Source organism: Nannobrachium achirus (assembly GCF_963921795.1).
Source record: "Nannobrachium achirus genome assembly, chromosome: 1".
Classification (NCBI taxonomy): Eukaryota; Metazoa; Chordata; class Actinopteri; order Myctophiformes; family Myctophidae; genus Nannobrachium; species Nannobrachium achirus.
Window position 1 is genome coordinate 16,507,818 of NC_137810.1, and position 17,287 is coordinate 16,525,104.

Genomic DNA, 17,287 nt, shown 5'->3' on the forward strand with positions numbered 1-17,287 from the left:
CACCAGATCAGTAAGCATATGTGAGCAATTGACTTCATGTCAGGACCACCACGTGTTCATGTTTGACATGACAGTGGCATGATCTGACAGCTATACCGCAGGCAAAACACTATGCACGCCACGCATCCATGTCTGTCTCTACTTCTTCTCTGTTGTCTGTCTGTATGCTGTTCCTTGTCCCGTCTCAGTGGTTCCCAAACTATTTCGGGGGTGGGATTGTTTTCTCACTCAACAGCAGTACACAGACCACCAACATACAGTATACGTGTATACAGGCTATCTGCACATTTCTGAAGTGAACTTTTTAATACCAAATTGGCCAAACTGTCAAATATTATGTAAGAAAGAGGCAAACATTGTGCAACTATAGCCTTGCCTCGTGAGCCTGCAGTTTGGCTATTTTCACAATATTTATCTGTGGAACCGAGTCAAACTAAATGGAATGCCTACAGTTTGGGAACCCTTGGTCCATCTACCTCTTGACATTTATTTTCTGCACTTGTCTCCATCTGACTGTACTTATAATTATACCTTCTATACTTGATCTGAGTTGGCTCTATATGCTTTGTCCACAATTCTTTCCCTCTCTACATCAAATCTCTTTCCTGAAAATAGTCTATATCGACAAGCACACAACCAAACATAAAATGACTTGTCTTTTAGTTCTACTGCATCTCTTCTTCATTTAGTCCCTATATAACATTTTAGTCTAGTTTTTATTTGTTGACGAAATTGTCAATATATTTAGTTTTAGTTTTCATTGCTTTTATCATTTAGTTTTCTTCAGTGAATTGTTCAGTCGACGAACACGTTTCGCCATAGTTTTAAATCGACAAAATTACCAATGTACTCAGCAAGCCAATTAGATTAATGTTAGTATCCCGCCCCTATATTTTAGGATTAATCAAACGGCATGATAAATCCTCATCCAGACCATCCAACATATCAATCAAGCAATGTTTGGCTCTCCTAAGTACTACAGTCATGTAATGTTGCTGTGACATTTATTTTGGCCAAGAGATCTGTCAGTGACCAACCATGAACCGTCAATCAAATGACGTTCCTCAGATCTTATGAGATGTCACTTAAGTGATGTTATTTGCACTTTTTTTCGGGGGGAATTGTGATCATTATTAGCTGTCAATCACATGACAGCTATTCTATGAAATGCCACTTTAATATGATGTCAGTTCAGTCGTCTTAGGTGGCCGGAGTGACTATGATGAGGACAAGCTTATCGCCGTTGTCGGGTGGAAACCTTGTATGTCCAAAACCGTTCGTTTTCATCATCTAAAAGGGTTAGCCTTTTAGATGATAAAAGGCTAAGCCGATCTACAAGCACACAACGCCTCGCACCGTTGTGTGCTTGTAGATCGGCTGTTTCCACTACTTTTGTGCGACGGCCTTGTCTGATGAAGCAGGGCTTTACTTCGCGAAAAAACATACACATTTGAAACTTGGAGATACGAGGTTTCTGCCCGACAGTGACGTTATCCTCAACTATGTGTGATCAATCAGATAATGTGAGTTGATCATTCTAATCTGTCTCCTAATGATGCTCAGCTGTTTTGTCCGTCAAATAACTTGACTTCTCCGTAAGAAACCCTCAATCAACTGATAGGGCTTGGCTCTTATGAAAACTTAAACCATGTAAGCCGGTTTTGTAATTAAGTATTTTTCCACGGTGTTACCAAATGTCATGTTGGCTGTAATAAACACAGAACAAAATCATGTGACAAGTTGCAGATGTTCTGAGTTGTTGTTCCTATATAGCCCTGCTCTCCACCAATACAGGATCATCCATAAGTCCACGCAGTGGTGTAAAGTAACTAAGTACATTTACTGAAGTACTGTACAATTTGGAGGTGTTTTTACTTTACTTGAGTATTTCCAATTTCCAATTTCTTTTACCTCTACTCGACTACATCTCGGATCTTTTACTCCACTACAATTATTTGAATACTTTAGGAACTATAGTTACTTTGCAGATATAAAGGATTATATTAAAACATACATTAATCCACGATTTTGGTACTTTAACTATAATTATGTTGATGCCAATACGTATGCTATTTTCAAAAGATCTCAGTTGGAACTGTTACCCCCGCGACCCGATTCCGGATAAGCGGTTGAAGATGGATGGATGGATGGATGTATGGATGGATGGATGGATGATACATTTGATAGAGAGTGAAAAAAGTTCAAGTTGTACCGGATATGCAGCTTAGCAAATAAAAGGTGAATTGATCCCAGTGCATGACGGAGGACGATATCACGATAAATTAAACCTCCACAATACGATTATTCGGAGTGTTTTTATCACGATAAACGATAATATCGCGTATCGTCCCATCCCTACACACCGCCACACCAGAGGGAGCGACAATGATCTGGTGCACGACACAAATTTAGAACAAACTAAAACGAAGCGGAAATTCTAATTCTACTACTCTGCCACCAACATGTGGAATACCCTGACACCTTCCATTAAGGTGGCAATTATTCATTCACCGTTAATGCTCATTCATTCTCCAGCGAAGGTGAAGGAAGAGCGATCCACCGCAGTGTAGTTTTCTAAAGTCAGAAAACTACAACATTACGTCATTAGCCGCGGTGAAGAGCGCTTCACCGCAAACCCCGACAGGTGAAGAGCGCTTCACCGCAAACCCCGACACCGACACATCTCCCCTGCTTTTACTTTCCCACATCACCCCATCACCCCATCACCCCATCACCTCATCACCCCATCACCCTATCACCCCATCACCCCAAAAAGTGAGGGGTTCCCTAGTATGAATGAGCCTTTACTACCGTAGGTGTACCTCAAAATGACAGGTGAAGCCACACAGATCGCTAGTTGTGCTAATGCATTGTTAATAGAACTATGATAGTGCATGCATGTGTGCATGTGTGCGTGCGTGCGTGCGTGCGTGCGTGCGTGCGTGCGTGCGTGCGTGTGTGTGTGTGTGTGTGTGTGTGTGTGTGTGTGCACAAGTACGTGTCTGTATGAGTGTTTGTGTTTGTGTGTGTATGTGCTCTTTGTGTGTGTGTGTGTGTGTGTGTGTGTGTGTGTGTGTGTGTGTGTTCCTTTGTAACCGTGTGTGCGTGTGTGTGTGACATGATTGACAGCTGGCTGGCCTTGTCTTCTTCAGACGTGACCCTCGTTCTCACTGATTGAGACTAATTTATACTTCATGGCCCGGCCGTGTCACTCACCCAACACAACTGTTCCTCCCCATTCAGCCCAGGCCCTGGGAAGAGAAACAGCAACGTGTCGTGTGCGTGTGCGAGTATGTGCGTATGCGTTTGTATCGTGCTATTATATCATCGTTGTCGGGAGGACACCTTGTATCTCCAAGTTTCAAATGTCTATGTTTTTTGGTATATTAAAGCCCTGCTTCATCATACAAAAGTGTCGCACATAACTAGTGAAAATAGCAGATCTACAAGCACACAACGCCTCGCGGTGCGAGGCGTTGTGTGCTTGTAGATCTGCTATTTTCACTATTTTTTTTTTTTTTTAAGATGATGAATAAAAAACTAACGGTTTAGGACATACAAGTCCAAGGTTTCCACCCGACAACAATGTGTGTGTGTGTGTGTGTGTGTGTGTGTGTGTGTGTGTGTGTGTGTGTGTGTGTGTGTGTGTCTGTGTGTGCGTGCGTGCGTGCATGTGTGCGTGTGCGATGGGGGTTTTGGGGTGCACGCTTGCGTCAATGGGGCAGTTGTGAAGCATTAGCATTTTGTGATGATACCATTCTTTCTGGAGGCCGATCCCCCTCCATTGGAGATGCCGTCCATATAGCTGCTCAGTATGCTATCACATTCCCCTGGCTCTACTGGCTGCTGTTTCTAATTAAAAAGTGGTCCAGTTATTCTAATGGGAGCGCTATGTCTGGGATTCACTATACACTATACGGTAGATAGAGAAGATAAGACGCCATGCTCCTCTCTCGCCCAGCAGACATGACACTGCTGCTACGCCTATTCAACGTGGGTCTGTGGAAACACTCTGTCTGAATCTGTCTGTGTCTGTATCTCTCTCTCTTTCTTTCTCTCTCTCACGCACACGCACAGAACGCCATTGTTTTTATTTGTCAGACAGGCCGTACCGATAGATATACACACACAGCAGCGTCCTGACTGTTGGTCTAACTCTAAACCAGGGGTCTTCAACGTTTTCAGGCCAGGGACCCCTTATTTGAGAGAGAGATGAAGCAGGGACCCCCACAACCTTATCATAGTTTCCATACCGGTAGTTTCATCGTTTGACAGCATAATCATCGGTGTATTTTGGATTCATGTTAATGTGTGTTTTCAGATATTTAAACACTTGCACCGTCAATACTTAACAAACATAATAAACACCAAACATCTTGCCGAAAATAGCCGATCTACAAGCTCACAGCGCGAGGCGTTGTGAGCTTGTAGATCTGCTATTTTTGGCTAAAGAATATGGATGTTAGGGTTCAAGTGGTTAATATATGGATGTTAGGGTTCAAGTGGTTAATATATAAAAGGTGATAAAAATCACACAAAGATTTGAAGGACCCCTGTAGTATCTCTGAGGACCCCCTAGGGGTCCCGGACCCCCCTTTTGAAGACCCCTGCTCTAAACTAAAGCCCCAATGCGTTCACTTTAGTAGGCTAGTCTTTTTGTCTACACCTCTGGACTGGTCTGTCTATGGTCTGTCTAGGACTGCCGTTCCCGGAGGTCTGCACACCGGGTCATGCACTAAAGTTTAAACATGTATTTGGTCCCTTTACACCAATTGGACGTCACTTAAGTCTGATGAAGCCAGTATAGGCTCCAAACATCACATCCAATGAAAAGGAACCAAATAAATGTCTAGTACGCTTTGGAGGATGACACATCAGTCAGGGGTCATCAATATGTCCATACACCAACAAATGTGTCCGTGGCAAAGACTTGGTCTTGTCCGTGACATTTTTCTTTATTCTTTTTTTTACTTTATTTGTATTATTTTGATCATAACACCCAGTTAATGAATGTTAAGCCTCCACTAGGATTTCTTCAGAATATGTATGACACTGATTTACAACGACATGCAAAACAGAAGTCTAAGGTGCCCTCCACACTACAGGCGGTTGCCGTCGGGGCTGCCGCTAGGATCAGTGGTGGCCGCGCCGCGGTGAGACACAAACACACTCTCGCTCAGTGAGTAAACGCTGCGCGGTATTTCACAAAGATGAACACAATCCATCTCTCACCGCCCGCGTACGCATGCACAAACGAGCACGCTCGTGGGGATTTCACAGGAACGCGCCCGCTCTCCTCGCCGCCCCAAAACTTCACTGCGCGGCTGAAAAAGCCGCCCGCCTCTCATTGAAAATGAATTACTTGGAGGCGGTGACCGTGCGTAGTGTGGAACCCCCTTAACTATGCCAGTGGTTCTCAAATGTTTAATTTGCAAGGACCGCCTTAACTCTGAGAGGGTCCATTTGGTTCCATTTGTACACTCTCAGAGTCATAGACCTGTTATGGTCTTTCAGGGCTAGATCTTTATATGTTTCTGGTAATATTATTGTCCACTCATTTTGTATGTCCGTGGCAAAAATTGAATTTTGATCAAAGTGTCCACCATAAGCCAGCATTGTGATGACCCCTGCCAGCAGTGCATACTTGATTCTTTTTGGATTCTGACCTCAGCCCAACAGCTGTTTTTTTTTTAGAAACCTTGTATGTCCAAAACCTCCTCTTTTTTATTATTTTAAAGACGTGAATAAAATAGTGAAAATAGCCGATCTACAATCTGTTATTTTCACTACTTTTGTGCGACACTTTTGTATGATGAAGCAGGCTTTAATTTACGAAAAAACATTTGGAACTTGGAGATACAAGGTTTCTCTGCCTCACAGTGACAAAATGAGCGCTTGTCAGTAAACAGACTCCCCCCATGCAGCCTGCTGCTGTAGAGCGCTAGCATTCAGGCCGTCAGCGTGTCAGCATGACACTCCATGCGGTTCACACTGCATGTCTATGATCATCTGTAGGTTCTTCTGCCCTGTGAGGGCCTCATATGTCTATTATCATGTCCATGTAATAACTGTGTCTCTCCCGACTCTGTGAGCTCACAATCACATCTGTCATGCCTGCACACAGTAGTTCTGGCAGCAGAGCCACACCGCCTAATAGAGCAGGGGTTTTCAAAGTGGGTGACGGGGCACCCTGGGGTGCCGCGAGATAATTTGATAATATTTGGAATTTATTAGGACACTTGAAAAGATATTTAGTATCATTTTAAACTTGAAGTACAAAGTTATTTTCAGTCAGTTCTAACCAAAATGGCTATTATGGCAACATAATCATTAAAATATCATCACTGTCTGGCAGAAACCTTGTATCTCCAAGTTTCAAATGTCTACTTCATCATACAAGACTGTAGCACAAAACTAGTGAAAACAGCTGATCTACAAGCACACTTGTAGATCTGCTGTTTTCACTAGTTTTAGTATATTTTATTGATGATAAATTCAAATCATTTTGGACATACCTGTACAAGGTTTCCACCCGACAACAACAATATGCTATAAATATAAGGTGCTGGGAGTGAAAATTATAATGTAGGGGTGCCTCGGATTAAAAATATATTTATCGGGTGCCCTGAGACAAAAAAGTTTGGGAACCCCTGTAATAGAGAAGCGTGCGGAAACCGTGTATCTCCAAGTTTCAAATGAGTATGTTTTTTTGGAGCTGTGTGGAACACAAGCTCCCTATACGTGGCCGTGTGTGTGGGTCTGTCTCCGTCCGTGTCTGTCTGTATGTAGCCTGCAGTAACCTTTTCTGACCACACATGTTAAGGGAGGGGTGCTGTTGCACACACACACACACACACACACACACACACACACACACACACACACACACACACACACACATACACACACACAACACACACACACACACACACACACACACACACACACACACACACACACACAGCTCCACTTCGAACAGAGGTTCGATTTTTTTGTAAAGTCCCGATTCACCATTCAAGACTGTCGGTTCAAAACTAGTGAAAGTATAGCCGATCTACAAGCACACAACTGGTCTGTTGTGTGCAGTGCGTTGTTGTGTGTGTCGGTGCGAGGCGTTGTGTGCTTGTAGATCAGCTATTTTCATTTGTTCAAATCGTTTTTAAAATGGTGAATAGTAAACAAACGGTTTTGGACATGCAAGATTTCCACCCGACAACAAAGAAATGCTCAATATCACTGCAATAAATGGATGGACTGATTTATAGCATCTCTTGAGGTTAGGTTTCTGCTAAGGTTTAGGGCAGGGGTCTTCAACGTTTTCAGGCCAAGGACCCCTTATGAGAGGGAGATAAAGCAGGGACCCACACTAGATATTGTATGAAATGTTGTTGCAGATTTTCATCGACTAGTTTGACAGCACTGTCATCAGTCTAAGTTGGATTTGTGTTAATGAGTTTTTCAGACATTTAACCGCTTAAATCGTTGACTCGCGCTGCGAGGCGTTGCGAGCTTGTAGATCTGCTATTTTTGGCTAAAGTTCTCCTCAGAATAGGGATACAAGGGTTCAAGTTGTTAATTTAAAAGAATGATACTATCACACAAAGATTTGGCGGCCCCCCTGTTGTAACTCTGAGGACCCCCTAGGGGTCCCGGATCCCCTGTTGAAGACCCCTGGTTTAGGGTTAGACTCTCCTCTCCTCTCCTGCCATGTTGTGTCCTGCTCCCCCTCTGGCCCTCTCCCCCCTCCACCCCCACCCCCCTCTCTCTTTAAATCTAATGTATTTGTTTTGATACCTCTTAGGCGCGCTACAGACAGTTGCGAGAGCTATCGTGTCCGTATCGTCTGAGAATGAGGGGGGGATCATTGTCAATGAAGGTCACATGGTTTTTTGTCGTTGCCGTGTCTCTTGGCCAAAAGACAGCCTTCGGTTGAACAAGAGACACGGCAACGACATGAAACCACGTGACTTAGATAGAAAATGCATTGGACTCTCCCCTTCCCCCCTCATTCTCAAACGATACGGAGAAGATGTCTCACGCGTATGTCTGATTGAGGCCTGACACATACCGTATGTTGTAGATTGTCCTGGGGTTTTTGTAAGTGTGACCACAGATTAATAAAGGCTTGGTTAAAGGTCTCTCTCTCACGTTGTCCTCGTTATGTCCCTATCTTCTTCTATCCTTTCTTCGCTCTTCCCTTCATCACCTGCCTTGCTGCCATCCACTTCTCCTCTCTTGTCCTCTCTCCTCCTCCTCCCTTCAATCACGTCATCCCTTTCTCTCCCTCTCCTCGCCCCTCTCTGCCTTCACCTCTCCTTCCTTCACCTCCTCGCTCCCTTGTCTGTCTGTCTGTCTGTCTGTCTGTCTGTCTTTCTAGTCTAGTGTGTCTGTACCGGTATGTCCGTATGTCCATTTGTTTCAGTGTAATTTGTTCATGTGTTGGTGTTTATAGTGTACTGTAATAATATGTATTTAACTAACTACTAGAATACGGAAGTGTGTGTGTGTGTGTGTGTGTGTGTGTGTGTGTGTGTGTGTGTGTGTGTGTGTGTGTGTGTGTGTGTGTGTGTGTGTGTGTGCGCGCGCGCGCTTGCATGTGTGTTTGCCTGTTTGGGCCTGAGCCTGTATACTTGTGTGTGCGTGCGTGCGTGCGTGCGTGCGTGCGTGCGTGCGTGCGTGCGTGTGTGTGTGTGTGTGATAGACAGGGTGCCTTCACATTGTAACGATCAGTGACATCCAATATGTTTGGCTTGGGATCATCCCCTCTGTGTTCATTGTGTTTGGTGTTAAGTGCTTTATTGATTAGCCATGAGTTAATTACAAACGACATCAAGCATCCACAGACTATATGGTGGCTGGTTATAATGCACGGCTGTGGAATCAATGCATCCTGTTGGCTTTTTACTCCACGGTGACATCGAAACCTTGCATCTCTTATGATTTAACCACTTTTAAGCCCACATTTTCAAAGAATCTTTAGAAAATAGCTGATTTACAACCTCAAAAATGTTGCACGCTTACGGCATTGTGAGCTTGCTTGAATTGCTCTATCAGAGATTAAATTATCATAATATAGCTCTTTGAAAAAACATTTGAACAGTTTTGCCTGTAATTACACACCCAAATTGTGGAAGCCTTATAAATGGTCCGAAAACAATAGAACACTGTAGCATTTTTCAAATTCCACAGCACAAACCCTATAGGCATTAAGTCATCTCACACAATGTAAAAAATATAAAAACATTTGTATAAAAAAAAAAAAGTTTGAGAGATTCTCAACATGGGGTACGTCAAAACTACCCCCCCCCCCCCCCACACACACACACACACACACACCCTCCCTTTTGTCAAATCCTAACCAAAACAGGCTTTTATAAAAGTTGCAAAAGGTAGGCCTACAAGAATAAAAAATAATGTAGGCTAATAATTATTATTATTGCTATGTTATTGGTATTATTTATGTATTAGCCGTGTGTAATGGATGGGTGTGAATATTATGATTAAAAAGGGACTGTCTGGTAGGCTATAGAGTATGGACTGTACATGTCCTGCTACAACCTGTGCAACTTGCAGCACCAAGCACTTTTTTTTTTACAACCTCCTCTTCTTTTCACACCGTGTCAGTTTCTCTTTGACATTGCCGTGTACTTTGTGCGAAAGGGAAAAGGAGCGCGGGCGGTGAAAAAAAGAAAAATTCAATCTTTATCAAATCCCCATTCTGAGGCTTTCAATAACGCAGGCCATTACCTCACTGGCGCCTTTGTTCGGCCCATACAAGAGAGAACAAAATGGTTATTCAGGAGGACGCTTTAGATTTTTATTGTGGGCTCGCTATTCACAAAGAGCACCGTTATTGTATTAAAAAGAACCATCTGTGGCAGAAACAATGGCTTCAAATTATCTGTGAATACCCAGTGAACAAAATATAAAGCTTTTTTCCCTGCTCATTATGTGGGCTAAGCTAGGGGGTGGAAGACAGCAGAGGAGAGCCCATAGACTTTGCTATAACTGACTTTTGTTGTTCTTCGTTGCATTCTTCTCCTTTTTAAATCGGCCCCCTTTTCAGATTGTGTGTCTCCATAAACGGCTTTTCTTGTTCCAGGGCTACAGAGGAGAGGAGAGAGCACAGCTCCAGCCACACACCGCGGACACCGCACGCACCGCACCGCACGCCGGCCCGGAGGCACCGCGCTGCGGACTGAAACCGCGCGGAACTACCGCCGGGTGCATGGGGGGCGGCGGAGGGAGCGGAGCGGCTCTCACTTCAACGCCCGGGAACCACGACTCTGTTTCGGTTGGACTCCGCTTCTCTCCCCGCCTGGCTGAATGATGAGGAGGGAGATACACCGTGGCGGACAAATGGTGTGGGGGAAAAAACAGCAACTTGCTTTATTTTCTGCCAATCAAGCCAAGAGGAGGACAACTCCTAAACTGGCACGTAAGTTTACAGACAGAGTGGGAATGTGGGATGGAGAGAGGAGAGGGCTGAGGGTGCGTGCGTGCGTGGAAGCGCGAGGTGCGTGTGTGTGTGTGTGTGTGTGCGTGTGCGTGTGCGTGTGCGTGTGCGTGCGTGTGCGTGTGCGTGTGCGTGTGCGTGTGCGTGTGCGTGTGCGTGTGCGTGTGCGTGTGCGTGTGTGTGTGCGTGTGTGTGTGTGTGAGTGAGTGAGAATTCACTTGTGGTGGTCTGCAGTGATACAGCATCACCATCATGCTGCTCCTTGGCCGACTTGCATTTTCAAGTCGCGGAGACTTGAAGTTGAAGTGCAAAGGGCCTATATTTATTTGACATGTATTAGATTTGATACTTCTGTTAAGCCGAGCAAAAAACAGATAGCTATGTAATAAAGGCATTAACAAATTGCGCAACAGAAACCTCTTCATTCATTTCGTTTGTTTAAAGACCTATTCTTTATTTTATTGTATTATACAAGCAATGATGTAAATGTTAAATGTTACTATTTATTTGTATATTGCGTATAATATAATATTTAATGTAGACCTACATAAAATAAACATGCCAACTTCTCAAAAGTAGGCATATAGTCTAAACAAGCTTTATCCTAATTAAAATAATAACTACAAAAATGTCTTCATTGCCTTGTTCCTGTTTGAAAACTGAACTGCTTAATATTATACATACTTAAAGGAATGTCTCTTGTAAGAAAGCGAAAAGATTCACCATGTTTGATAACCCATTTTCTTAGCTGTGTCTTCAGCCCCTGGCACGGCCCCTAGTGGCAAGAAAATACAATGTATATCATTTCACCTCTCTCTCTCTCTCTCTCTCTCTCTCTCTCTCTCTCTCTCTCTCTCTCATATTCATCATATATCTGCCATTGTTGTGCTGTCAATTAAATAATAGCAATACACTGTATAAGTGGAAATTGTTAAGAAAATCAGAACCTTAATAAACTGCTTATATTGGTGAGACAGTAAAAGTAATTATTTGACAGCTGTCAGGCTCAAACATAATAGTTTTCTTGTAGAGGATGTGTCCTTATTTCCCCTTCCTTTACCCCACAAAATAGCCTTATTTTAGTTTGTGTTTTTAATGGAATAATCGTATTTTGATTGTAGGCATATGCTAATATTTGTCATGCGTGTTCCTATGCTATAACACTTTCACGCTAGTGTGTAGCCTTAAATTGTGGTTTATTGATTGATTGATTGATTGATTGATTGATTGATTGATTGATTGATTGATTGAAGACTTTATTAGAAGTTTGCATAGAAAAAGGTACAGTTTCATGACGGTACAGTTCACTGGTACAAGGTCTACTAAAAGGTGATCCTAGAAAAGACTAAGCTTATGTATTTATTTCTTATTTGTTTAAAACAGTCATGATGTTGCATGGGTGCACCGTGTGTGTGCATGTGTGTTTTTCTGCTATTTCTGTAGACAAACCAACCTGGTCTTAACAAGTGGTCCGACTGCGCCGCCCTGTTAGTTTCTCCTTTGGTTTTTGTCAAACAACGCCTTTAATTCCGAGTCATTGTGAATGCAGGGCCCATTCGGGCCTTTCTTTCAGAGTGTCGCAGGGTCCCCGCTGTCCCTTTATTATCATAAGCAGATTAGAGGTAGCGGGGAACACACTCAGATGCAGATAGCCGCCGAGCCGGGGCTGCTATTTCAACCTTGCATTATAATGGGACCGGCAAGCTGCATGTGTCGCCTCTCCCAGCCTATTAAACCTCAAGATGAATCTTATGTAAGGTTGCCGAGGCCGGCTATAATGACAGCACGAGGACCCCTCGGCTCCTATTTATTGTCGAATGACTAAAACAAAATAAAAGGGGGCTTATGTTCAGATTCAATTTAATTCACTGACGCAAATTATTCCAGGTGTATTGTAGCTATTTGATCTGTCTGTCTTAATGGCTCACGGATTTAGATTGGCAGATGCACGTTGCTTTTCGCTCTGTTGTTGTGTGAGTGTAAATTGAAGGCTAATGTCCTCATTCATTTTGCTGCAGAAAGATGATGGGCTGTCATCCTCCTATTTGCAAAGGGTGTTTAGGCCTGTCATTGTGTTATTGTTTAGCCTATTTCCACATTCATGCGTGCGCGCTGCGTGCGCGCGTGCGTTGTGTGTGTGTGTGTGTGTGTGTGTGTGTGTGTGTGTGTGTGTGTGTGTGTGTGTGTGTGTGTGTGTGTGTGTGTGTTGTTCGTGTGTGGTTGCTATATACCGGTAGTTGTAATTGTATTTCTACCTACATTTTGGACCACTACTAAATATGAAGAATGTGCACTTGTCTCATAATAGTAGGCCTATAGGCTATATATTGAGGGCTGTAGAATGTTTGAGGGCTGGGAATCCAATGCTAGCGCAAGACACTGAAATTAAGACATTAATTAATCATTTAATTAAGCACTATTATATTATATATACTTAAACTGAACGGACCTTAAAAAGCCAAGGCGGTGAAGTTCACCAAATTCCCTCCTTCGAGGCGGCAGTTTATCTCATTCTCTGCTGCTATACTCACTCTCGCCAGTAGACGGCGCTGACGTCACGCAGCAAGACTCCCATGTCCTCATTCGAGAAGCACAAATACAGTGATCCCCCTGGCATCAACACTTCGTGGTTTTCCCCATAAACTTTTCTAGAATTCATCATTGCATTATGATGATGTTGTTGTTGTTGTTTAAATGTATCAACTATGTCTTATTGGTCTGTGCAAATAATATGCTGCGTTTTATGAAAATAGGCCTAATTTGAATCAGGTGTTGGCAATGTTCTTGTTTTTAACAGTTATCAGGCACTTCGAAGTTATTGTGTAGGGTAGCCTGATTTGTTTTGTTTTGTTTCTGACTTTCACACATATCCTATAGAATAGTTTATTAAAAGTTTCAACTTTCAGCCCATGTGTGGCCCGGGTTGCCCGTATAGGAAGGTCTAGGGTCTGGGTACAAAGACAACAACAACGGAGTGGAAGTGGAGTGGAGCTGGGCCTTTGTCCGGCCCAATGTAGCGACAACATCCCAAACAAAACCACTTATTTGTGATGAGTAGAAGCCCGTCTCCCTTCTGTGTGTTGGCATTCAACTTCACTGCCATTGAAGCTCATCCGTCTGAACAAAAGGCTGGGGAAACATCTTGGATTACCTTTCCTCTTTTCAGCGCTTAAACCAAGCCTCAGTCATCAGTGTGCTTTGATAACAAACTTTATGAGTGCCGTTATTGGGGCAGTTTTGATTAAATCAACATCAACAGCCATATTTAGCTATGATTACATGTGTCATATAGGATTCTCCCAGCAACAATCTTCAGCATTTTATTATCTTTAAAAAAGCGTTTGATTATCACATCACCCATATTTGATTGTATTTTTTTAAAATAGCAATGCTTTGTTGATAGAATTGCACAACACTTAAGTTGAAAAAAACAAAAACAAAAAAAAAACCAAGTAGGCCTATAACTATCTTATTCTGTGCACTGTTGACAAACTGACGAAGATTTCAGTTATTATTATTTTTTTTAGACGTATTACTAGAACTGCTCTTTGCCCTATTTAAACAGAATTACAACAAAGTTTGCAAAGTGCATTTTATCCACACTTACCAAATAACACACTTTATAATTTCCCTACAGCAGCGGTATGAAATCTCCCTCGACATTAAGCTGGATATGTTTTAATAACAAACATTCCTAGAGAAACATTTCCATAGTTTGGAGATGTAAATATGTACTTCATATGGGCTCATATCGACAGGCTCAGTGTGATGGTGCTGTGCTCAAACCCCGCCCTTTATGCAAAATAAATGCCTCCCATTGCCGTGTCAGGGGAGCAGGCCGCCTCTGATTGGCCAGGTCGAAGCCATTTATTCACTGACAGCCCCATCACATGAATGGTTGTCTATTAACTTGTTCAAAAACTATCTGGAGTTGTCAAGGCTCCGGCGAAGAGGGAGAAAAGTAGTTTGTTGATTCTTTTTCGGAGAAGCGACAGGAGAAGTTTGTGGACACAACATTGCAGGAACCTATTGGGAGTCTCTCTCTCTCTCACACACGTGCGCGCGCGCACACACACTCACACACTCACACACACACACCCACTCACTCACACTCACACATACACACACACCCACACACACATGCACACACACTCACACACACACACACACACTAAAGGGAGCGAGAGTGAGAGTGTGTGGGGGACACACCACGGTTTGGTGATTGTTGTTTTTTGCAGTGAAAAGTTCCTGATAAATCGACAGGTAACTTTAGCAGCGGCAGCAGCCCCTGTGCCACTACTTTCCTACCTCTGGCTTTTGGAGTTTTCTCTGTATTTTTCGCTCTGTTTTGGAGTTCCACCTGAACTGCCTCCTGATGTATAACATGATGGAGACTGAACTGAAGCCCCCCGCTCCCCAGACCAACACGGGGGGCACGGGCAACACCAACACCGGCTCTGGCACCAACCAGAAGAACAGCCCGGACCGGGTCAAGAGACCCATGAACGCGTTCATGGTCTGGTCCAGGGGCCAGAGGAGAAAGATGGCGCAAGAAAACCCCAAAATGCACAACTCCGAGATCAGCAAGAGACTGGGCGCCGAGTGGAAACTTTTGTCGGAGAGCGAGAAGAGACCGTTCATCGATGAAGCCAAGCGGCTGCGGGCCCTGCACATGAAGGAGCACCCGGATTACAAATACCGTCCCCGGCGGAAAACCAAGACCCTGATGAAGAAGGACAAGTACACCCTGCCCGGCGGGCTGCTGTCCCCGGGGGGGAACGGCATGGGCGGCGGGGGGCTCGGCGGGGTGGGCGGCGGGCTCGGCGGCTCCGTCAACCAGCGCATGGACAGCTACGCGGCGCACATGAACGGCTGGACCAACGGCGGCTACGGCATGATGCAGGAGCAGCTCAGCTACCAGCACCCGGGGCTCAACGCGCACAACGCGGCGCAGATGCAGCCCATGCACCGCTACGACATGAGCGCGCTGCAGTACAACACCATGGCCAGCTCGCAGAGCTACATGAACGGCTCGCCCACCTACTCCATGTCCTACTCGCAGCAGAGCACGCCGAGCATGACCGCCCTGGGCTCCATGGGGCCCTCCTCGCAGGTCAAGTCCGAGTCCAGCTCCTCATCCCCGCCCGTCGTCACCTCGTCGTCCCACCGCCAGGGCCAGCCGGGCTGCCAGAGCGGTGACCTGCGGGACATGATCTCCATGTATCTGCCCGGGGCGGAGGTAAGCGAGCAGACTGCCCAGACCAGGCTACACATGTCCGGCCACTACCAGAGCGCCGTGCCCGGCACGGCGATCAACGGCACGTTGCCGTTAACACACATGTAACAGACAAACAAGGACACAAAACACACAAAAAAAAAGACAGACTACAGAAAGAAAGAAAACGAAAATAAATATGAACTTTTATAAGAGAAACTGTGGACTACTACTTTGGACTATTTTTGTACAGAAAAAAAAGAACACACATCGGGGTGGGAAAAGTTGTATAGACCTCTCAAGGAAAAGAAAACTCGACTCTTTTTTTCTTTCTTTTATTATTCTGAAGAAGCTTTCAAGAGGACATTTTCCCCAGTGGTGAATATTGAGTTTGGAAGAGTAGAAAGTGGGAGTAGCAATCAAATGTTTTATTATTGCAATCACCTTTTGTACAGTATTTATCAAAGAGGCATAACAATCAGATGAAATGGTTTGTTAAGCTACAAGAGGTTACATTTTTATAAAACGCCATTTCTGCAGGAAAAAAAGAAAAAGAAAAGAACAGAATTGGAATTATAGGAGCGATCAGTTTATGCTCCTTTTTAACTGCAAACATTTGAGAGAAATGGACAGATTGCCTAAAGCCGACGCAGGTAAACCTGTTTTTCCTTTCACAACAATATTACTAAAACGTTTTAATTTCGTTAAATATTAAAAATACAACATAAAAGTAAACGACACAACTTCTTTCTCTCACAGTTTTAAAAAACAAACAAACATAGGTTGTTAATTTATATTTCCGTCTCCCACTTTTCATCTGTTTAGGTATGAAGCTTGTACTTTTATTTTCTAATGAGTTGTACATTTTCTGTATATTTACTGTGATATTTTAAGTTTTTATTTCAAATTTCATTCCCGTAGTTGTATTTTAAAAATTGTGGCCTGTTACTCATAGGCCAACCACTCCATGTATATATATATACCGGAACTAATACCATCCTTATAACAGTTACAATTTCAGCTGAGGTTTTTATTTTTATTTTACCCCAAATCCCCATTTTTCTTTTATTTTTTTCTCCCCAATATGCAGTTTGAAATGAATAAATTTTTGAAATTTGGATAATTGAAATTGTATGAGTTTGATTTTATTTCTCTTTTCAATCATTATTAACGTGCAGATTGTCATCCCATGTTAAGTTGTCATGTAGCTTAATATTCTTTGATATTACTTTATAGGACATATTATTAATATGTCTATTGGTCTATTTACTTCCAAACTTGTGAATGAATAGGCTGTCACAGACTGACACATCGGCCTACAAAACATTCTGATGTATGGGGGGAAAATATTTATACGTGGCGTTTGGTATATAAGTTTATAACGACCTACTTTCTAATTAACCGGGCGAAATTCAAACAAACAAAACAATAGAATTCACTGTCTCGTGGTTTTATGATTCGTTTTGGGATCTTTTAGTTTTCTCCCCTACTACACACAGGTGTGTATAATTTATTTCATGCTGAAATGTTAAACCAGAGTTTAAATAATACTCGGGGTTAACTACATTTTTATTTTCTAGTGCAACCAGGTTTGCCTGTGGAGGGCTTTGGACGGC

At 43.4% G+C, this 17,287-nt stretch overlaps 1 protein-coding gene across 1 annotated transcript; it reads left to right on the forward strand.

The window, feature by feature from the left end:
* Positions 1 to 14,831: 14,831 nt before the first annotated feature.
* On the forward strand, positions 14,832 to 15,800 carry sox2 (SRY-box transcription factor 2; the record flags this gene model as incomplete). Its single annotated transcript, XM_080725391.1, has 1 exon — positions 14,832 to 15,800. One exon carries the CDS (start codon positions 14,832 to 14,834, stop codon positions 15,798 to 15,800), a length of 969 nt encoding a protein of 322 aa, XP_080581517.1.
* Between the last annotated feature and the right edge of the window lie 1,487 nt (positions 15,801 to 17,287).